Source organism: Miniopterus natalensis, chromosome 16 (assembly GCF_054644295.1).
Source record: "Miniopterus natalensis isolate mMinNat1 chromosome 16, mMinNat1.hap1, whole genome shotgun sequence".
Taxonomy (NCBI): Eukaryota; Metazoa; Chordata; class Mammalia; order Chiroptera; family Miniopteridae; genus Miniopterus; species Miniopterus natalensis.
This window is the reverse complement of record NC_142096.1, coordinates 25,085,082-25,109,958: the sequence shown is the minus strand read 5'-3', so window position 1 is coordinate 25,109,958 and position 24,877 is coordinate 25,085,082. Positions and strand designations below refer to the sequence as shown.

The 24,877-nt window shown below is 37.0% G+C and overlaps 1 protein-coding gene across 1 annotated transcript in view; it reads right to left on the bottom strand.

The window, feature by feature from the left end:
- Positions 1-10,218: 10,218 nt before the first annotated feature.
- PREX2 (phosphatidylinositol-3,4,5-trisphosphate dependent Rac exchange factor 2) overlaps positions 10,219-24,877 on the bottom strand; it is a 179,432-nt gene continuing 164,773 nt past the window's right edge. The window contains exons 38-40 of the mRNA XM_087825421.1: positions 19,009-19,111; positions 17,024-17,091; positions 10,219-11,708 (exon numbers count right to left, since the gene is read on the bottom strand). Coding sequence (XP_087681547.1) covers positions 11,663-11,708; positions 17,024-17,091; positions 19,009-19,111 — 217 coding nt within the window. The 3' untranslated portion in view covers positions 10,219-11,662. The remainder of the gene's footprint in view (positions 11,709-17,023; positions 17,092-19,008; positions 19,112-24,877) is intronic.

The following is a 24,877-nucleotide window of genomic DNA, read 5'->3' as shown; positions in this document are numbered from 1 at the left end:
TGAAAAGTATTTTACCTAGTAGCTACATGGAAAACATATCTAAGCATTTTCATTCTTCATAGAAAAATAAACCATTGATCCATTGCCAACGAACTAAAAAAACAAAAACCATTTTACACTGCTTTTTATTTAAACTAGAGCCCAGCTCTCTCCTTTCCTTTTCTACCAACTTCATAAGAAAAGTGACCTATATTTGCTTTGTTTTCTCCTTTTTCTGTTCAATATATAACCCCCTGTAACCTGGCTTCTGAACCAAGTATCTTTGTAAAGATTAACAATTTTCCTGTTCTAGTTTGATAAAATCAGGAAGTTCACAGAAGAGGAAATGTACTAATAGACTTGCCAATGAAAGATAAAGCATGTAAGTCAGATTGGTACATGAATACTCTAGTGCTATTTTCATGGCCATCTGTTGTTTTGGCCTGCCCAGAATCCATTCCTGCTTCTGGTAATAGCACCCTGATTCTTTTTTATTTTTTTAGGAATCTCTGACAGCACCATCTCTTGAAATCAAGAGACAGGCAATGTATTCCTGGTCTTGCCAAAGAAAGTGCAGCTTCTGCTTGGCTCTGGTGATTGGTTTGAGAAGTCATATGACTCAGACTAGCCAATCAGAAGGCAATGCAGGGATTTTGCTACAACTTTTGGGCAGTTTTTTCCCATTGAAGTTGGTAAACTGCATAAAATACATGCTAAGTGATGTTGGTGGCCACTTTGCTATCATTAAGAGAGAGCTTGCCTGAGAAAATGGGAAAAACAGAGGGAAGCAAAGTCAAGAGATGGAGAGAAATATCTGATGACATCATTTTAACCATGAGGGCTGGTCCTGGCCAGGAAATCCACCTATAACATTAAACAGCTTCAATACATCTTTCAATGTTTTGTTTTACTTGTTAAAACCACTCAGACTTTGGTTTCTATCGATCACTTTTTATAATCTATATACTAGATATATAGATGTGCCAGGCAATAGGCATTCTGGTGAAATTACTATACGCTATGACTTTTTTTGAAAAAACTGCTTATGATCTTATAAAAACATGTAAAACTTTTGCCACTAAAATTAAAGAAAATGCAAGAAATTAATTTAGAGGCCAAATATCCTTTTTACCTCTCATTCTACTTCCAATCACTGAATCACTTGATAATTTCCTCTGAGAATTCTATTTTCTTGACTTCCATTATTATCTAATTTCCTGAATCTTCTCCCAACAACTTCAAATATCCCTTCTGGATTTCATTCACAGCATCTTTTCTTTCATTTAAATTGCAGTGTCCCAGAATTACACACTCAGCTCTCCAGTTATGTGTGGGTGACCTTATTGTTCACATCTATTTCCCAGATTTTCAGTCCACATCTTGTACAATGGAAAAGTCCAGACAGATTTTTTCACTGGACTATTGGATGCCTCCATCTGGATGCTCTCAAATTCAACATGGTCAAAAAGTGCATATATTTTTGTTTCTCCCCTAAAGTCTACTCATCTTATTATGGGGGCCAGTTGTCCAAGCTAAAAACTTTGGTGACATCCTTGATTATTTCCTTTCATCTACTTTCCCACAACCTATAGGTTAAGAAATCTTGTTAATTTACCTCCCAAATATTTCTCAAAACTCCCTTTTTATCTATTCTCTCTGATACTATTTTGCTAAGAATTCCATCATCTATCATTTAGATCAGTTATTCTCAAACCCGAGTATGAAAAGAGAACCACCTGGAAAGCTTAATTAAATTCCTGATCTTAATTCTTCAAGATAGTCTGATGAACTTAATCTGAGAATCCCACTCTGAGAAGCTCTTTTGATTATTGCAACAACCTTCTAACTGCATTGCTGTGAATGTAACTATTTTTATTTCATTTGTTTACTTGCTTGAAAACTTCCAAAGGGTTACCACTACCTACAGGGTAAACTACAAACTCCTTTACATGCCATGCCATGCTTTCAAATGGCAGCTAACCCCTTCAACCCCATTTCTCTATCCCCCAAATAAGCCATCTGTCTAAAGAAAATGTCTCTGGAGAGAGTTCTTTCCTCCTACTTCTTAGTTGAACCTCATAATAACATAATATTCTATTACCTACTGATCATTAGAGGGTGCTTCTAGGTTCTAGGCTCAGTGCTAAATTCTTACCTGCATTATTTCATTTAATTCATGTTACAGCTCTATGAAGTAAGTGGCATTATTATTGCAATTTTACAGCTCAGGTGATCTGAGGGTCGAAGAAATAACTTGTCCATGATCATGTAGCTATTAAGTGCTGGAGTGGGCCTCTAAATCAGACTATTAGACTGCACCTCTGGTTACAGGCTTGCTGCATCTCTAACATATGAGCTCCTCAAAGGCCTCTGAAAGGTGGGCAGGGTACTCACTCCCAACACCAAACTTTCCATTAAGTGAGTTCTCAACTTGTACAGTTGACTTACTGAATGAATGAATAACTATAAGGGGCAAAGGAAAAAAAGAAGAAGTCATCATGTTTATTAGCCTCTATCTCAAAATGTGATTTCATTTTCAGGTAGATATTTTCTTTACTAATAAAACATCCTTTAAAACCACCATTCTAAGAAGCATTTAAAACTCGTTCTATAATTTTACTTGAGACTACTATTAAGATAATTGTAGATTCACATGCAGTAGTGAGAAATAATCCAGAGAAATCTCACATACCCCTTATTAAGTTTCCCTGAAAAGTAACATCTTGAAAAAACAGTTGTACAGTTTTACAATCATGATGTCAACAATAACACTGGCAAGATGGAGAACTTCCCATCGCCACAAAGATCACTCATGGCCCGTGTACAACTACAAGTGAGTCCTCCCTGTTCATTTCTCATTTGTTCTCCATTTCCATAATTTTGCCATTTAAAGAATGCTACATAAATAGAATAATTTGAAACCTTTCACAACTGCTTTTTGCAGAGTTCTTTTACATGTTCTAATTTACATGTAAAATATGTAATTTGCAACTATTTTCTTCTAGTCTGTAACTTATCTTTTCACTTGCTTTAAAATAGAAAAAGTTTTAAATTTTGATAAGGTCTTATTTGTCAACTTTTTCTTTTATGGATCACGGTGTTTTTTGGGGGGGAGGGGGGAGGTCAAGACTAAAAACTCTACCTAGCCCTTTATCCTGAAGATGTTCTTTTATATTTTTTCTTAAAATGTTATAATTTTATATTTTACATTTAAGCCCATGGTCCATTTTGTTAATTTTTGTATCATATGTGATGTTGAGTTCAACTAATATTTTATACAATTCAAATAAGGTTTTCAAAGACTGTGTGTAAAAGCCTCTTTTCATATCATAACCTAGCCTATTCTTTACTCTGCATTTGGTTATAGTTTCCAGATCCCTCATTGTTGGTTTAGGTACCATCTTGATGTCTAACCTCTGAGGGGAACATTTTTAACAATGAGTCAATATGTGGGCAGTTAGAGTTTTTAGTAGACCTAATATTTCCTGGCCCTCAGTCCCTGAATGTCTTTGTCATTCTTTGACCATCATTTATACCCTCACTTGTCTTCATCCTTCTGAACTAAAGTGCCCTAAACAGAACATTCTACTATATCATGGGGTGATCTCTGCCTTTTTCTCTGAGCGCACAGCCCTGGAATAACATATTTTATCACTTTTTTGGCAAGGAGTTCACAGGTCTCTCCTAAATAAAAGCGACATAGTGAGTCAAGGGCAGAGAATCTAAGAACTCCATGACTTGCTGAATTTCTAGACAATCCTGCACTGAAACCTTTTCTTTGGCATTCACTTTAATTAATAGCAAAGGGGTCTATGTTTAGATATGGAAAATTCCTGAACCCCAGAAATCTTAGATGTGGACAGGGGGTTCCTAGTATCAAAGCCTAGCATTAAAAATCAGTGTGATATTTTGTATTACTACATTCAGATTATGTCCAAATGCCTGACAAATGTCAGTCCGGAAAATTCCCACACTTAGCATATTTTTAAATATTTTCTGGAATGAGAAAATTAATCTTTTACCTTCAAGTCATCTAATTCAAGACACCCTGGACATGGCCATCAACAATGACAAATTTAGTCCAGAAAACATGGCAAGCTGGAACCAAGTTTTGACATAATAAAGGGTCCGCTACTCCAACATCTCATTATATTATAGGGCTGATATGATTAGAGAGGAGACATTGGCATTTCTGTGGATGAAGCTCTTCCTCACCCCTAATATCCTGAACATAGATGAATGGTGAGAATAAAAGATATACTATTACAACCTGCTTTTAATTCTAATTCACTGTTACTGTTCATTTATGTCACTATTTGTCATTCCTTCCTTTAAGCCCTAATGGCCACTCCATCAGGTAAAAGCTGTGCCACCTCTTATTAATGCAGTTATCCTTTTACCCTTCATGTTATCATGAAACTTCTAGAGTAGTTTCCCCACTGTGCTTTGCTGAGTATTTGCAATCCAAGGAAATATTAACGAATCTTCCATGAAGCATGGCCTATCTTCAAGTAAGTTTGGGAAATACCACATACCACCTCTCTTCTCCAAAGTTCATTAAAAGGCTGGAGTTCTATAATAAAGAGAGCTGTTTGATTCTGTTTCTTAAACTTGTTTTGACCATAAAGTATTTTGTATGTGCGTCTCACCTAAAAGCCTCTCCAGAACACCAGTATCTGGAATACTGTTATGGGACAGCCTATGCAAGATGGTTCCATTTTGTCCTTGCTACTGTAATTAAATTTGCAATATCAGTGTATACCAGCAATCTCCAAAAAGTAAAATCTAGTTATTGATCTTTGTTTCCTTCAATGGATATTTCTTTTGACTTTTCCAAGTTGGCTTACACAATCAATAACAGACACAATTTCAAACTCCTTCCTGGGATTTCATAATTCTTTATCATTGTTATACACTAGGTATCTCAGCTTCCTTACGCTTACCATGCCGACTTCTTAGCCTGGCACGCAGAGACCTACACCATCCAGACCCAAGCTCCTTTTCTATCTGCAGCTCTTTCTAATCACATCCACAAATCTTAATTCTCTATTCAGACTGAGCCACACACCATTCCACCAAAATACCTGGTGCATTTGTATCTCAGTGTGTGTGTTCATGCTGCCTTTCTTGACAAGGTCCCCATTCCCTTCTTCTGTTGCTTAATCTCACAAATCCTGAAAGCTGACCCAGTCTTCTCTCATCATTTTGTCAATGTTTCCCCCCATCTAGTCTGTTAACTCTACACAATAGCCATATGTGTTTATAATTACTAAATATCCAGTTTAGCTCAGTACCTAGTAATTCTTAGATGCTCAATAGAAAGATGTTGGATTAAATGTAAATTCTGAAATTTTGTAGTACACATATTTCATTGCCTTACATCTCATTTTGTATTAGTGTGTATTGCTTATGTCAATAGTTATCATTTGGTTTGTGCACTGCATTCATCATCTGTATATGCCAAGCTCTTCAAGTGCAAACTTTGGGAATTATATGAATTGATAACACCCTGAGCAACTAGGACAAGGGCTTATATATAATAGGTGCTGACTAGTTAATTCCAGAAACAGCAAAAGTCTCTTATCTCCCACGAAGCTTTTCTAAGCCATGGTCAATATTAAGCTTTGTTTCCTGACCCCTTCCTAGCAATTACTGTCTCTACAATTCACCTTGGCTCATATTTCTAGATTTGTTTCCTATGTGATCAATTTTCTTCTATAAAGCCTGTGAATTCTTAAAGGGTGAAAAATCTGTTTCCATGAAGCTTTGTAGCCCAAACACATGAGAACAGAATAGGAATTGATTAAATTTAAATGGAAAGAAGTTGACATGGTCATACTACATTATACTTTATTGTTATTGACATTTATGATACAATGTTACTATTCTAGTCTTTTATGTAAACAAAAATAAATGATATAAAATACATAACACACTTTGATCATTTTAACATACACAAAATGCTGAGTGATTGAACCTATGTTACAAGTATATTTTACAAAGTAAAGAATAGACTATTTTAATAACACCTTCAGATGAAATTTGCCATTATACATTGGATGTTATACAATGTTAAATATGGATATATTCAAAAGAATTACTATTTTAGAACTAATTTTACTATTTAAAATAATGAATACTGTGTAAATGAATACTTACAAAAATATTTTTTAAGTAAAAGCTATTTTCTACTCGTTTACTTGGCAGTAACAAAAATATATATTCACCTGAAACTCTAATAAATTTGCTTGAAGCATTAGGTATTCAAATTTAAATGCATGTTTTCTAAAGCATTTTATCAACTTAGTGTTCTTGACTTAATACAGTATATATACCTCCATGATATTAGAATAGGTTTGCAATACAAATAATGTTATTTCAAGTAAAAGACACAGGCAATCAACATATCCAATATATAAATGAGGCCATGGGCTGTGCCTTGCTACACAGTGAACATTTGTTGAGTGAATACACAAGTGGATGGCATTTATTCACTTATTTGCACCCAAATTTAACTATCCAAAGATTTCTATTTCTAGTAGAAATCTCATTTAAAAACTCAACACTTTTATTTAATCGGTATTTCTTCTGGATAACAAAGTTAGGTAAATTGATTCCAAATTGAGTAGCAAACTAATGTTAGGAATCAAAAAAAGCTCTATCAGGTGTGCTTACTGTATACGGAGACAGCTCTGATGTCTACAAAACAGACATTCAATATATTGAACAACTCTATATATCAATCTTCATACAAAACAGATATAAGAATCTCATTTTTATAATGTGTTATAAAAAAAGTAGTAAATATAAAGATATATATCTCTATTTTAGTAGACTTCAGGGGTCTCTTCTCAGTGAGTGAGGCCAAGGGTGAAGGAGGCCACGTGTCTATGTAACAAGCTAGAGGACGCACAGGCCATACTGAAAGGTCTTCCACGCATGTGCAACTTGGCAATACGAATGCTGAGATCACTGTTCAAGGCAGCTTTGAAGCAGTAAAATTTTTCTAAAACCAAAGTCTAACAACAGTTATGGAATTGCAGCACCTAAGACTGTGGTCACTATACTGAAGGAATCAGCCTGAGCCCATTCTTGGTCCAGGCTTCCTTTGCAACTTTTCCTGACCACTTCAGCTTCATGCAGGGTGAAATTTTCTGAGGCTCATCACTAAAACCCAAAAAGCTTGGTAGGGTACAGAATATTTTTCTTAATCAAATTCAGATCATCCTAAATCATTTCAAAAGCTTTTGCCTTTATACTTAAGCAGAACAACTAACCATTCAGAAAACTGGTTAATATATTTACATGTAACTGAAATAACTACTATGGCTTTGAGAAAGTAATTAAACTATAATTTAGTACAATAATTCACTTAAAAATATGTCTCTAAAAGTTAAACAGTTTACAAAAGTTCAGAAACAATTTAGTCACATACTAAAGGTTAGTTTCAGTATTAGTAAACACCATTACTGAAGAAATTCTAAAAAATGACCTTAAGTAAAATGTAAAGTAAGATGACTTGAAATAAGGTTATTTATTTTAAATTGCAATATTGTTTTTTCAAAAACACAAGTGAATAAATATATGTGCTAGAATCTGCTATATAGTGAAAGACCTACATGAACTAATGGGAGAACACTTTAGTATTATAAGTACCAATATATTATTTTCAAATACATGGAGTAACTAACCCTCAACTGAATGCTTCCATGTCAATAAATATTATTTTTCCTATGTGCCCAAAGGGTAGAAAGTAGTTTGTTTTCTTAAATTAGCTAACATGCCCCTCAGGATTTATTTACCCATCCATTTTCTTGGTTTTTACAGTTAGTGCCAAGGTCAATTTTATTTCATTCTAAATTTACTACAAAATTTAAATGTATAGAGTTAGAACCAATGTCATTATAATATCATATACATTGACACTTTAACAACATTGGGGGGGGGGGCTATAGGAATGCAGATACCTCCTTCACCTCCCAGTCAAAAATCCCCATATAACTTTTGACTCTCCCCAAATTTAACTATTAATAGCCTTACCGAGAACATAAACAGTTTATTAATGCACACTTTGTATGTTATATGTATCATATACTGTATTTACAATAAAGTAGGCTAGAGAAAATAAAATGTTATTAAGAAAGTCATAAGGAAGAAAACATACATTTACAGCACTATACTCACTTACTGAAAAAAAATCCATGTGTCAGTAGACCTATGCAGTAAAAGCCTGTGCTGTTCAAGGGTCAACTACATATTATAGTATCAAGAATTTAAACTAATTTTAAATTGAACTTTGTTGCTGAAGAAAAGCGGTCACTAAATCTAAGCCACTAGAATAATGTTATTTAAAGAGACAGAAAATAGTATGAAACTTCTAAGACTGGGATACTGGCTCATACAATCAAGTTTATACTTTAAAGTCATCATTACATACACAGTGGTGCCTCGGTTTTCGAACATCTCCATTGATGACCACTTCTCCATTGATGAACGCCGTAAACCGGCAGGAAATGCTTCGGTTTTCGAACAGGCCTCGGAAGTCGAACACGCCACGAGGCTTCTGCTGAGGGCAAGATCCTGAAGCCCAGCTGTCGGCTGGTGATCCCTCGGTTTCCGAACGTTTCAGAACCCGAACAGTCTCCGGAACGGATTGCATCCGAAAACCGAGGGACCGCTGTGCTACAATATAAGGCAAAATAGTACAAAAGTTTCCTTTCTTCCAATTCTTTTTCCCTTGTTAAATAGTAGCGGGAATATATGTAAAATTCTAGTCTCCTAAAATTGCTCATACTTCTAATATTATATTAAATTTTGTAATGCGTGAAATTAGAAATCTTTGTAAGATAAAATATTTAAGGTGTATTGACTGGGAGTTACTAGTTAACACGCACTTTTGAATCTGGTCCCCAGTTAAGAAGCATATTTTCTATGCATGGCCTCCCTTTTTAGGTGGTGAGAGGCAGATGTCCAAACCCAGAACTTGGAAGACTTGTTGGCAGGTGTTAGCAACGCTTAAAGGTGCACTAGTCACAGAGGAGTATATGAGCATTTATGTAAACCTGTTCTAAAAACTCAAGGCCAGTTAACTGTCCACTGTCACTCAGAGGTATACCATAGCATTGAAAAATTGTTTTTATTCATTCATTAGACATTTTTTACTGTTACCACTGCTTTGGAACCATAGTCAAATTTTATATGATGTACTATTCCAGACTTTAAAAATATACCTAGTTTTTTCAAACTGCAACAGCATTGGGTTACCTGAAAATGTGATGTGTATTCAGAATGGTAAAAGTCCCGGCAATCCTAAGATTTTTACATGTTAAAGGCATTTTACATATTTCCATTCAGTTTTTCTCTCAATATAACATGTATAATTGAATGACAACACACTCCACATAACTCCTATTTTACTAACAAATAATTGGTAACATTACAACAGTTCTGGTGGTAATAAGAAGCGTAATGCATTAAGAAGGCAGGCTTCCTGGGTTCAGATCCTGGTTCTATCACTGGGCCAGTCACTGGCCAATCTCTGCTTCGATTCCTCAACTGTAAAAAGTGGGTTATGAAAAGAGTATCACCTCGAGTCAGCATCAGGAGGATTAGTGAAGCAGTAACAAAAGTATGGGCAAAGCACCTGGACGTAGTAATTACTACGTGGTTGGCACATAGTCATCACTTAACTGTTATCTACAATTTTAATATAATAAAAAATAACAATGACTGATGATAATATAAAGTATTATTAACTTTGGAGCATTTAATAAATGCCAAGCACTTATTAAAGTTGATGGTATCCTTACACTATGTTTAACCCTTAAAATAGTACTAAAAACATTATATTACAAAGAATGTAAGTCCTTAAAAAGATGCTAACTTATACATACCACAACAATGGATAATTTCCCCCATGAAATATAACGAAGTGTGACTGGAATGTTTAAATGACCCTTTCATCCCCCTAAGCGATTACTGCTTCCAGGATAGTGATTAGTAAACACTAATGACAATATGAAAAGTACCTGCTAGTTAATCAGTTTTGCTCACTCATTAGCCCTACAAAGAACATACTCAAATTTTCAGTCTGGGAAAAATCACAATTTGCCAGTATCATGGACCTTTAGGATCACTTGCTGATAGTATTGAGAATGTTAAACCCCTAAAAGTTAAGACTATACTTAATATAGATATTTATGTTAAGGTCATCTCTTTATTACATTCAAAGTGTTCAACTTTTTCTTCAAAAACTCTGATATTAGTTTCTTTATTTTTCATCATAACTACGAACTTACTGCAAAAGTCTTAAGAACTTCTGTGTCAAATAACAATAATTATTACTTTGACCAGTACATGACTATCTCATACATATGTAAACACAGTATTTTTGTTACTTAATACACAACTGCTAGTGATAAAGGTTTTTAATGATAGCTTGAAAACCATGAACAAATTTTATAAATTAAAATTTAATAATGGTTTGAATATACTTTAGTTATGAAAAGCATTTCGCATACTATATTAGTCTAAAGTCATAAAATTATAGCAATCACAATAAAGGCATTTTAATTATTTTGAAAATTGTGAACTTAAATTCAATATTACTGTATTCACTATGCTAAAAACAATGTTATTTTATCAATGTTAAAATGAAAACATTGAGCACAAAATACGCCTTGTGCTTCCATAGATTATCAAGGTCTCAAATAGACCTTTCAATGTTAAACAAATAAAGCTTTATTTTCAACCTTATACATACACCTTGATAGAAGAATACTGGACATGGTGTATTATCTTGAGAGTCTGACATCTTATATGAAAGCCTTAATAAATTTAAGAGCTTTTGGTATCTCTCTAAGTTAAAGGTTGAGTTTTTAAATAGACTTATTTTTTTCCTCCTTGACCCTAGTCTTCCTTTCTACCTCCCCAATCCCTGCCTCTTCCCAGCCCTGGCCACATCTAACAGCACCAGCACACATGGCCCAAGGAAGCCATGCCCACTTCAGAGACCCCGGACAGCACCGGCCATTGGAAGTGTCCAAGAACATGAAGAACACCTGAAAGCAGCTGGAAGAAGGTCTTGCTGGAGGCCTCAATGGCTCTCTTCTTCTCTACTGACCAAAACACCCCTTGAAAGAGGAAAGCATGTTCTTCACCTTTCACCCAGAAACTACTTCCTCTGATGCACATGGTGGACTGGGAATTAGGTCACCAGTCTGTTTTCTGTAACATTTCTGCACAGTTGAAAAAATGTGGCCACGTGTCTTCAGTGACAGACATCTTCCAATGGAAAGATCCATTATTATGTGTTCCCATTCGGAGAAGATGAAACCAAACACAATGAAGTAATTTTGAGAAATGAGAGATGAGGCACGATGGTTAATTTTTTTCTCTGACATTTTTCCTGTAATTTCCAGGGATGACTTTTACCCTAAAAATGAATAGTTCATGTCAATACATAGAGGGATTAGTTTGTGAAACTGAGTTGTCTGAATGCAGGTCTATCCATTCCCAGCACAAATATCTAAGTACGAGCTGATCATTAGTTATTATGCCATGGTGAAAGATTCTGAGAGAAGGAAAAATCATTTTTTCATCGGGTGGAGAATGTTTAGCCAGGCTGTCCTTTGTCTAGTCCAAGGCTCAGGAGCTCTGCTCGCCTGGTTCCTGGAGGTTCTCTTCATGCTTCTCCAACCGGGGGAGGCGGCTCGCACAGCTTGTACAGCCTGGAGGGGGCATGAGATAGTGTGAGAGTGGCCTTACATACTGACGTTACTTGAGATGTTTTCATTAGTATCACAAACACATTAGTATAATAAACACACTGACAATAATTTACTGGTTTGGGAAGCATGACCATATTGCCTGTTTCACTAAAAATAGCATATGAATTAGCAAACTCCCAAATTTCGGTTCTATTATTTAGAAAACACCAATGTGCACATAAGTATGATGACCGATTGAGCAACGATGCCTTGTTTACACCAGCTGCTCTGCTCCAGTGCCCGTGAGACGATATTATTATGATAATGATCGTCATCATGTCTATCATGACTGTCTTTGTACCAAAATAACATCTACCTCATAGGGATCTACTGATTTTATGACCAATTTTAGAAGTTTGCTTCATTTGGAACCATCTGGTGGTACAGGCAGTTGGCTGTGGAATGGCTGCCGGGGCAGAGTCCCGAGTACTGAACATCAAAGGTGCAATTAGCTGGTGTTCCCTAGGAAACATATGTCCAGCTTTGCCTTTCCTCCCTTCGCCTGTCAATCGAATTAGGTGGAGATTCACGTGGGTCTAGGAACCCATCTGAACTGGGGGAGGTGCTGGGAGATGGGAAGGTCTTGTTGTTTGAGACCGTACAGCCTCGAGACCAAGTTGAGGGGACTGACCTCGGATTACAAAAGTTCTAGTGCTCCACATTCCCCTGAATGGTAGAATCCTAACTCCAGAACAAAGGAAAGGGGGACAGAGCTGCAACAGTGACGGCACAGGGCATACTCATGTTTGAAGGCATGGTTGAGAGAGCATTAGCTGGCCTAAGGTGGCTGGATGTTGGACTCCGCCTGTGGTCCTCAGCTGTGCCCATCCATGGCCACGCTGGTTCTCCTTCAGAGCTTAGTTGGATGGTGTAAAAAATAAGGTGTAGGTTTCTCCTTTGCTTCTTTTAAAAAGCACTGCAAACCCAGGGATAGCTGCGGCATTCACTCCCTTTTACAGATTAAACTGAACGCAGCTTCAATGAGCTGTTGACAAATTTAGCAAATTAACAATTTCTTCTCCCTTCAACATTTAATCCCATGCTAATTCTAAATCAAAGAGGAAGAATGAGGAGGATTTAATATTGAGGTAGAAACCTAGTTAACAAAATGAACTTTCCTAGCCTGGAAACACATGCAAGCAGTTATTGCCGTAGAGGTTTGTAAAATGTATTTCAAGTCTGGAGGGCGGTTACTGCTCCACGTGCCCTCTCCATGGAAGAAAATGAGTACGGAAATAAGGACATTGCATATCAGAAAAGCTGATTTCATCTTTCCTGGGGAAAAGAAAAACCTTAAAATGAGCTGATAGACTTCAAAGCTGCTTTTTTTCAGCAAAAAGACATGGTGTTGCTTCAAATTGCATTCCCAGGGCTGGAACAGCAGGTTGATCAGAAAGTTCTTTTCTCCCTGTACGCCTGTCCTCTCATTTCCCAACCGCACTGCCCCAGGAGTGAGAAGGCCCGGGGGCTGTGCTCCCGCCGAGCATACCCGGCGTTGGGTGGGCATGTCCCACCTGGTGAGTGCTGGGCTGAGCCACCACGTTCCATTACTTTGAACTGCATGTTCCCACAGGATGTAAGTAATGCCACTGGATAGGCAAGTCTTTGAAATGTCTGTCTGCCTTGCAAACTGGTGAACAGGCTACTGCCTGTGATCACCTAATGAAATAACAGCTCTGGGTACTGCAAAGCTGGGCAGATTCAGCTTCTGTGAGGCTTCTTGGAAGCGACTCAGGGTTCTTTGAGTTCAGACACATTTGTAATGGAAATTGTGGGGCTTTGGGAATTTAGGAAAGCAGATGAATTTGGAAATAAAATGTAATGGGTAAGAGTTGGACTTTTACTCTACACCAAGGCATTTGGTTTTTGGCAGCTAAATTGTTAGGTTATGGGAGGTCTTTGCCCAACACTTGGGGGCTCTTGCTTTTCTCATTCCACTCATGCACACCAGTGGCCCTGCACAAAAGTGGCCTGGCTCCACTTTCTTCTTTTCCTGTTGGGGCTGGTATTTCCAACTCAAACCTAAATCTGCAGAATAGGACTTTCAAGTTGCAGTCTATAGCAACTGTGTACATGGCAAAATACAAGTTGTGTTAAAGAAAACCACAAAGCAAATGCCTCTTCCAAGGCTAAAGTCCAATAATAACACTTGTCACAAAGCAATTTCCCCAACGTACAAACGAGAAAGCTGTCTCAGAGGACAAATAACCTGACTAAATAAGGTCACGTACCAGGAGCTGAGACTTAAACCACCTTGTCACTTTTAACCACTATAGTATGCTGCCTCCCAATTATACAAATAAACAAAAGTCAAGCTTTCCTTACACAGTCGTTTATAGATTTTGTAATGCAATAGAAAAACAGACTCGTGTGCCATTCCAACTGAAATGTAATCTTTGGTTCTTGGTGAAGATACGCTTATTGCTCTGAAGAGCCAATGTATGAAAGGAGGGGGAAGAGCCCCATCCGTACTGCCCACAAGGACATCTCCACATGGATGCTCCCTTGGTCCTTAGTCTCAATAGTACCAGGCTGGGTTCATCATCTTTTCCCTATACGTGCTCTTTTTCCTGGATCTACTATCTCAATGACTACAATCATCTACCCCTTGTCATCCAAGCCAAAGAGTTGGTGGCCATTCTAGGATCTTCCTTTTCTCAACCTTCTTCATCCAATTAGTGTCCAAAGACTATTAATTCTGTCTACTAAATGCCTCTCTAATCTATCCTCTCATCTTCATCCTCAATAGTACAGTAATCTCCTTCCAAGCTCCTGCCTTCGGTCTTAGCTCTCCTCTGACGGATCCTCTTCATGTTGCCAGAGATAAATTCTAAGACTTCAATCTTCCAGATAGGAAGATTGTTTACTAATACATCCCTATTGTCTTCAAGTTAAAATCAAAACCCTTCAATATCTCATCCAAGTCTCTTCCTGTCCCAGCCCCTGCCTATGTCTCCAGCCACACTTTGCACCATTCTTAAAGCACATTCGACCAACAATCACAGGGATTTAGGTGTCAATCTCAGAATGTGATGTGTCCATAGGCACTGGTGTCACTGCATCAGCTGCAGAGGACATCTATTCCCATGCTGACTGGGAATACTATTTTTATTGTATTCAATTGTCACTCTACTGTGCACATCTGTGAATGGTGGAAGAGGCTGTATCCCTAGTTTTTAACAAAGCACCTGACACCTACAAATACATAGCTGAAATTCAATATAGATATGCTGAGTGAATTTTTAAAAATAAAAGAAAGTGAATGGTTTTAGGAAACTATGAAGAGATTGGTTGGACATTAGAACCAAATATTATCTCAGGCAGAGGTAGCAAACACTATCTCCATGAAGATATTTGCAGAAACATTACCCCAGATTTGCCTATAGATGCCCTGACCATAAGCGCCGAATGTGTTCTTCATTCGATGTCTTTGGGGAAGGAATTCTGGTTCCCAGCTGGGAGGGAATCCCAGCCCCTCTATGGACCTTAGCACTCTCTCACCTTCTACTTCTCCTTATAGTTACATTTTGCTCATCTCAGCTCTTTAACTGAAAGCTCCTTGAGAGATGAAACGATTTCTATCTCACATTTACCTTCTGCATAGTGGATAGCTGAGTGCTTTGTATTTCTTAGGTCCTCAATAAATATTTGTAGAGTGAATGAAAGAATAAATAATATAAAATATAAAAACTACTCTAGCTCTCTCTCTCTCTCAGGGCCATTATTCCCTTGTAAAAAAAAATGTCAACTTTACAGCTGGCACATTTTATTGTGTTTCATTTCAAGTATTTTAAAACATAACCCAATAAAGAAAAGAGTGAGTCCATCAGTTTCTTTTCTTGTGTTCAGCCTGCTATTGGTTTATTGATTTAGGAGGCTGAAGTCTTATCCTACTCTCACTGTTTATTATTGTTTATAAACTCTAGCTAAGAGAACCTTGCTTAGCTATTATGTCATTTTCTTATTGTAATTTTAACACTGCCCTGGGTCTATGATCCGAATGTACCATGTCTGCTCCTGGTGCTAGAGAGCGAATTCCTACAGGAATGATTATTTAGCAAAGAAAGTCTTAGATTCTAATCTAATCAACCATGGAAGATAACATTAACAAGACTTGAGGATTAAATAGGTATAGGAGTCAGCACTAAAAATAAATGGAATTAGAACATGAGTGCTTCATCCATTTTCAGGGGAAAATATGTTTTGTTTTTTGAAAGTACTTTCACTGCCCACATAGTTTTCCAGAATGAAATGTAACTTCATAAACACTGCAATTATCACTCTAACTCTGGTAACTGCTTTGTACATAGAAATAAAGAGTGTCTTGACTGCAACAGTGCTTAGAAGAGCCTACTTTTTATTAAAATGCAAATGTATAGAAACAATCAAATGTAAAAGAAATTACTTAATTTTGTCCTACTTCAAGACAGATGGCCACCTATCCTAATGTCACCAGGGAAATCAAATTAACATTTCTTTGATGGCTGTTCCCATGTTCATTTATTTTAAAGGTGGATTAAAGTCCTTTCCTATGATGATATGTGAACTGTGAATATTTGGTTTGCTAAAAAACAAAAAGCTCATTCATTCATTTATTCACACATTCTTGAAATCAGTTCAGATATTTGTACATAGGCACTATGAAGAGCAACAAACAAAATCGAAAAAACATATTCCCTGACTCCAAAGAATTCATTATTCATGTTGGGCAAAGAGACATGTAGCAATATATTATAACACAATCAATGCTACAATCGATCAATATACAAGATGCTGACAAAGCATAAAGAGGAAGGAAACTACCAAGATTTCAAGGAGGAAACTATATCTAAGCTGGGTTTTGTGGTTAAATAGGAGTTTTTCATACAGACACAGATGAGAAAGGCAATCATGCCAGAGGGAACAAACAGCATGTGCAGTCAGAACAGTAGAAATGAAAATAGCATTTTGGTAGGTTGGCACAGCTGGAATATAAATTTTCACAGGAACTGTGTGGACTTTTGTCTTTGAGTTCATAATGAAACTTGTAAAATTTAAATAATGTCAAGACTTCACTTGTTACCTCTAAGCTTGCTTCAGCTAAAATTCCATTTCATCCTGAGAGCATTTATGCCTAGTCAGATTTAGCCACAAAATGTTTACAAGGCCAATTTCTATGACTATAGTCACTTCTACAGTGGGCATAGTCTAAAAGCAGTTGCATTAGCTGTGAGTGACACTGCCTGGGAGGGGGTGGAGAGCCCTTTGGGAAAGAGCAGACAGGGGAAGTCACTTACCTGGGAGCAGACTGCGGGGTCCGGTCTCTGACTCCCAAGTTCTTTGCTGTGTTCTGGACTCTTGCTCCCTGAAAAAAGTAACAGAAGGAATATGGCAAAAGTCTACCCCAGTGTCTCTAAAGAGAGGGCCAGGCTCCACAATCTCTCACAAAGAGGGAGAGCTCAATTTTTGTCTCTCACAAGCACTCGGAGAGATCATAAAACTTTGGAGCAGAGAAGCAAGCAGCAAAGGAAGGGTTAGGGTTCTAAATGTATTTATCCAAAAAATAAGAGGAAGACAGAGTGATAAATACAAAAAAAAAAACAAAAAACAGTGCAAATGAAAAATCATTCGGGGTTTCATAAGGAGTTCATTAACTTTTTAGTCTTTTAAAATTGTATTTTACAGATATATAGTAACATGTATTAGAACAAATGTAATATGTATAGAATTCCAGTTAAATAAGTCATCAAGACCTACAAAATACTGTTTTTTTGTTTTCTATTTTCTTTATCCCATTTTCAGTTACAAGAAGTTAAAGGTTTTGAGTGCTTAAGTCTATATACTTAGAATGTATATGGCTCCAACTCATCATCACCCCCTCACTAGATTATTATAAAAAAGGTTAATATAGTCCACCATAAACCACAATTTTGAGATGGCTTCTGCAAGTCTGATTGCAAATTTAATCTAAAAGCAAGAGTGAGACAGAAAGGTCAGTCTCTTTCTGCATGTCTCAGCACCCAAATCCCACTCCAGATGTGACTAATCGCAAGTTTACCTTGACCTACTTTCTAAAACTGAATCTGTATTTCCATCCCAAAAAGTTCCTCCCGGTCCTGCTACCTTTGTAGCTCTATTTGCTCGTTTCCAGCAGAACCACAGTGTGTCACATGCTTCTCATGGGTCTAACCCTCATGTCACAAATCCCTCTTGGACCTTGTAAGACCTGGGTTTTCAGTTTGCAGGTCTGGGGCTCACAACCTGAAGCACCAACGTATGTGCCCCGCTGCACCTCACGTCCGCACTGCAGACCCCAGGCCAGCGCTGGCCTCGCTTACGGCTGCCTCTGGGATTTTTTTTTAAACAAACTCCACAAATTTGTGTTTAAGAATTATACACTAAGTCTTTAGTAAATAAAGCAGTTATAATTACAAAGGCATATCTCAAAAATTAAGTCACTCACTGTCACTGGGCAATTCAAACCAAGTCGGTAAGTAGAGCGATTGGTTAAATCAATTTTCTGTGGTAGCCCAAAGGAAAATATAAAATTGCTGTCTTTCAACTTCTTTTGTCTCTCTACTCATTGTGTCTTTTCTACTAGATTAAGTGCATTTTCCTAGTAATCACTAAATTGGAGATTAGCGCATTTTTGCTGTCATCGTTTTAAAGGATTCTAAGCTTCAAAAACCAAGCCACGACACTTGAGCACTCTTGGATTATTGTAGAGAAGGTTCATTCTCTTTATAAGAGTCTATTCTCACCCACACGTACCTCAGAGACCTAAAGACAGTCCCACGGCGGCTCTTCACCCTCTACATGAAAATCCGAGGCCTGTGCTTCATCCTCAGGACAGCACACGGCCTCAGTCTGGGTGCAAGCCCCTGCGAGGTCTCCAGGAGCACGCAGGCCCGTGGTTCTTCCCCCTTTCCCACCCCGTTCCCCAGTCAGTCCCTCTCATTTCCCAGAAAGTGACGTGTGGCTTCTCCTTTGCATAAGCCCCCGAGGCACCCCTGCTCATTGTGCCCGGCCCACCCCCTCTCCTCCTTGGGTGGCCTCTCAGCCATCCTGTACCAGGCTGGCTAAGCTTCCTGGAGCACCCCAGATAGACACCTGGGCTGTGCGCCCCCCCCCCCCCCGGGAGTGTTTCTTGTTCATGACTTACTCTCTGGGCCTGGGAAAGTGCCTGTCACATCCAGGCACCGGTCAGACACCTCACAGGTGAACAAAGGAGCCCCAAGTCCAGGTCCTATGGAGCAATGCCGGCAGTGCGAGGGGCACTCACCTGCTTGCGCATCACGTCTGTGGCCTGCATGATGTAGCGCGGGGGCAGCCCGTGGCTCCTGGCCAGGATGATGGCCTGCTCCACCGTCACGCTCAGGGTGCACCTGCGAGCAGAGCAGGGACCCCACCGGACCCCGTTAGGCACTTCACGACAGCTGGGGTTGCTGCCGCCCCCCAAATCTGCCGCCTTGGAGAACTCCTCCTTTACTCTTGGGTAGCATCGATGTTTACATGACGTATACATGTTAATAAACTTTTGTTTGTTTTTCTCTTGTTAATCTGTCTTTTAATACAGGGGTCTCAGCTAAGAACTCAGGAGGGTAGAGGAAAATCAAATTTTCCTCCCCCTACACTAATTTCAAAATGAAAACGCATCAGGTAGAATCAACACAACTAGACAATGAACCATTAGACTTTCTACATGATACCTGTTTAAAAATACATTATAGAGCTACACCGTCGGGGTCCAAAATTAAGTATTTAAATTTCAAACAAACCCATAATGAACGATGTGTATGAGAAAGTTTATACACAGAAAACTAAGTGAGCAGAATTATAATAAATTTTATTACCAGATATTATTCTTTATTGAAATTTTATGTAATTTAAAAAATGACTTCCTAATATTTTTCATTCATACTGATAATAGACTTATAATGATTTCTGCTCAATATCTTAGAAAATAAACAGTGAAATTACTATTCACCAAGGTAAGAATTGATTTGAAAAAAGAATGTATTTCTTGGCCTTAATCTACACACTGTGAAATTTTCAAAAGGAAGCTTTAATTAGTTATACAGGAATGTGGTGCCCAGAATAGCCCCGAGAAAATTCAGAATTCAGTCCCTGAATTCAGTGATGGGGAGCCTTCCTCCTTTTCTTTCCCTTTAAGGCATTTCTTTTATGTTCTTTTACATTTGTCTCTCTAGCAGGTCTTAGAGCCTATGTTTAACTATATGTTAATATTTTCAGCTGCTGGTCTCTGAATTGTTTTTTCAGTGGTAATTATTGTACACATTTAATTAAAATGCTCATTAATTTTAGATGTTTTTCCTAAAAATATTAGTGGATATTGTTTTTACTTCATTTTTCAATTTATTAGTATTTTGATTATCTCTTCTCCATGTCTGCATTTACCTGCCTGCCTATGGTTTGAGGTTTTACACATGTATTTTTCTAGATCTCTAGTTTTCCCCTACAAATGAAAGTAAGTTCTATAATGCAATTGCTTATATGTGAGGAATATCTAACCTACTTACTCCAGGTTATGAGGCTGTACTACAGAAGACTAGAATATTTGGTGGATTTTGATACTGATGATTAAGAAAAAGAGAAGTAAGGTATTTAAAATATCAGTGCTGTAATTTCAGAAGGAACCTGACAAAGTGCAATTGCGTTATTAGACATAATTGTATTCTAAGGAAAAACATGCTATGTTTCATTGGCCGTTAAATGACTTGGAAAGCAGCTTCCTCATTAATATTACAGAGAATTCTTTAGAAAGCACTAGTAACACATATTCCCAAGGCTAAAGTTTTATAATTAGCTTCCAGTAGTGCACAGTGTTTACAAACCTTTAGTGTATGAGTCTGATAACAGTACAGACTGTAGTTTCCCATGCACCTGCATGCTGCAGGACAGTGTATGCTAATGAAAGGCAAGAAATACCATCGACAGTTCATGTGTAAACATCAATTTTTACAAAGCATTTGTTAGGTCACTTGACAGGTCATTCTCCTTTTTTGGGTCTCTTCTACTTCAACTTTAAGTCCTTATTGATCCTAACATTTTAATCAACAATGCTCATTACACCAGCTAAATGAAGCTTTAAAAAAAACCTTTATATTTTTCTAACCACACTGAAATAATGTGTGAAATTTATTTTTCCAGCATATCCAAAAAAGATAGCTTCATTTATACTTGTTTTTCATACTAACCATCAGATATTCCGATTAGGTCCCAAGATTAATTTGCAATTGTTTGAAAGTGAGACATTTTAAAAGAGACAACTAGGTCAATGTGGGAAATATTGGAAAGAGGTGATGTTTCCAGTGAAGGCTCAGATTTTCCATCACAGCATCACAAGTCCATTTCCTATATTAAGCTTGTGAAAGAAAGCCTAGCCACAAGTCCACAATTTCACTGTGAATATGCCATTATTGGCCTCATAACTTTTTATCTTCTCTCAACTATCTCAATCTGAATGTCTAATGAAAAAACCTCAGCATCTGCAAGAAGCATTTTGATTCTGGCATTGTCTAAAATATTCCAGATCCTGAAGAATGGCACATGGTTTTTCAATGGTGTATGAATGTATACACAGAGTTGGGCTTTATGGGAGAACATCTGCTTTTGTAGGTAGTTCTCTGATTACCAGTGAGACCGATCTGCTAACCCTGGCCATGAAAGTGAAGGGAGCATATGAAAGGCCAGAATCCTAAGCAAGTCCCATTAAGCACTAGATTTCCTGTCTGATCCACCATTTTCCTTTCTACCACGATCTCTGTTCTAACCTTAGACAATTAAAATTTTAATAAATCTATATTTTCACGCCATCCTGGAAAATATGGACCTTCAATTTTTTAGCTCCTTCTAGCTGCCATACCACTTTAAATATTTTAGACAACTATTTTCTTGGGAGTCATACACACACACACAAGGTCATAGTGGAAAGTGTCCATTGTAAAAAGGCAAATATAACACAGACATTGAAGAAGGTTGTTTCATAATTTTAGTCATAAGACATTCCAAGTAGTAGTTCTGCTGAGGACATATTGCTCCAAAATTATGCAGAGATCATGAATTTCCCATAGAAAGGAAAAGCAAAAGGTCAATGTATCAGTGCTTATAATGAATAAATCTTCTTGACATATTTCATATTAAAAACAGATTCCACATCATTCAGAAATTTAGCATAGTTTTACTATGATAAATGTGACCTGCAGCTAATTGGTCCAACTTAATTTGACTATGGAAGAGTCACAAAGAAGTCTCTTTCTTTCTTTCTTTCCATCCATCCATCCATCCATCCATCCATCCATCCATCCATCCATCCATTATTCATATTGCTAAATTGTATAATGAGTAAAAGTACAAATCACATACTATATTATCTGTTTTAAACAGTTTATGTAAATCAGTAGATAGGGAAAACCACATTATATTAAAAAAAAAAATAGCTCTCTCAGGGTCCAGAGTTTTCTGTAGTCTATTTCTTATAGACCAGATGAGTTAACTTTTGTATTTTTCATACTCCTTGTTCAAACTGTCATGGCCTGTTACTGTGACTTTTTCCCCAGCCTTACTGAAATATAATTGGCATATAACATTGTATAAGTTTAAGGTGCATATGTGTTGATTCGATGCTTATATACTGTATTGCAAAATGATAATATACCATAGCATTAGCTAACACCTGCATGAAGTCACATAATTATCACGTCCTTTTTTGTAGTTCAAACATTTAAGACCTACTCTTTTAGCACCTACTGTGATTTTTAAAACAGTTCTCACAAGATTTCCTCTAAGTAGGATTTATCAGTTTAAACAGCTGCATTTCATATTTCTAACTGATTCACTCACTATCAGAAATACCGATTAAGGTTGAGAAAATGGAGCATTCACTATTGCAGGTCCTGTGGTAGATGCTTTTACATATATTGCTCACTTAAATCCTCACGTTTTTGTGTGTTAATTGTTTTTTTCAGAAAAAAATCATTATTCACATTTCACCAACAAGTCTCTAAGGGACCAGGTGATGTAACCACAGTCACATAGCAAGACACAGGATTCAAAACCAGTTTTCTGATTAAAAATCCAGGTCCCTTTCCATTATTCCAAAATCGTATCACGTAGATGACAGCTTTTAGAGAATTCCAGCTCCCCACATCTATAATTCAACAATCACAATCTTGGCTCAGCTGCATTGTTTTGGGAGAGTTTAATTCAGCCAGCCCAAACCACTTCACTATGAATGTAGACCCCATCATACTAAAATGAATGTGTTCATGATTAAAAAGGAACTAGATGTGAAGCATGTTAAATAAGCATAATGATTGTAAGGCAATCAAGTAGTAAAAATAAATTGAAGGGAGACTGTGTTTCTTCTCTATGACAGATTTGCATTTTTTGGTATAAAATGCACTGTTCTGTGCAGAGAGTGTTCATTCCTGCGGTGATCTCATTTATTCTGGCTTCTAATTACTGTTAACCACTGAGCACAGAGCACCACTGTGAAAGTCACTGTCAACTAGAATGAAGCAGCTGATGGAAGAAACTAATTGTTTAATATCATACGGTTGTACGTCCCCTGCTCCCTTCTATTACCTTACACAGAGGGAGAATGGTACACCTGAGGGCTGATGCAGACAGTTAAGCACCGATCGGTCCTGGAGCGGCTGCTATGCCTACACACAAGCAGAGTGTCTGTGACATTAATATGGAAAGACCACTGCTGACCTATTTGGTCTTTCCCACCTTGGTCACGCTTAGCAATGCATTTGTGACAAATGAAAAGCTTGAGAAAATTGTCACAGGTCCCCAGGGATTTCAAAAAATCCAATTCCTGGGTCCTTGATCCCCTGTAACAGAGAGGGCACTTTTCTTAATAAAACACATAAATGTTATTATGTTAACTATAGTCACATTAGATCTCCAGAACTTATTCATCTTGGATAACTGAAATGTTGTACCATTGACTGATATCTCCCCATTTCACCATTTTGCTCTGTTTCTATGAATTTGGCAGAGTAATTAAGATATATACATACTTATATTCTATTGTAAGTAGGATATATTTTGTCTTTCTCCCAGAGCCCCATTATAGCATTTTATTTTTCCTGTTCTAAAGACTAGAACACAATTTTATTTTTTCATTTTTTTGTTTTGATTCATTAATGATTTTATTAGATATCAAACAAATGAGAACAGTTGATTTAATCATAATCAAGTTATAACTGTTAAAGTAAAATAATCAATTAAAATTATAGCTATATATATATATATTTTTTAATTATAGCTATATTTAATTACAATTTTAAATGTCAGCTCTGTCATTGCTATTACTACCCTTATATAAAAGAAGTGTTTCAGACCAATGTGTTTCAGATTCCTGACTACAGAGCATAATTTTAGAACTTATTGGGAATGTGCAGTATTTTGAGTAAGCAAAAGTGTTTTTTCTGTTCTATTTAGCGATCTTTCTGGAGATTTAAAATTCAAGCATTTCTACCAATCTTGTTACCGAATCTCTCAAATCATTTTTTTGCACAAAGAGTAAATGGATATATTTGAAACCTACATTTGCTTATTGCAGTAAATTTTTTTCTGTCCCATAGAACCTAACCTACATATGGAAATCCCCAGAGCAAGCCTCACTGCAGGTGGAGAAAGATGCCGCTTCATCACCTGCCCTATTAGACTTTGATTGCCTAAGTCAGGTTACCCTGAGGGCCCCACTTTTATTATAAGAGTCTGCATTTTTTTAATCGGGCCTATTTTGTCAATTCAGCCTTCGATGTCATAGTGAAGACAGAATGAAATATCGCTAAGAGAAAGTCCTTTAAAGTTCAAGCAAAAGTGGTTTTCAAAATTGTTCATTGATATTTACCTGAAAAAATATTTTTTAAAAAATTGCTTGTTATGAATCGAGAGTCATCACATTGTTTATCATCATTTGGGAAAAAAAAAAACTGTTTCATGAACTGAATTGGTAATACATAGTTTTCTTCAGTTGTTTTGTATTTTAACTCCGGGATTTCATTTTCCTAACAAATGCTTATAATCATACTTTGGGTCCTATACTATGGTCACATGCTGGGTTATATAAGCTTCAGCTAGTTGGGAAAATGTTAGATAGGACAAGGGTCTTA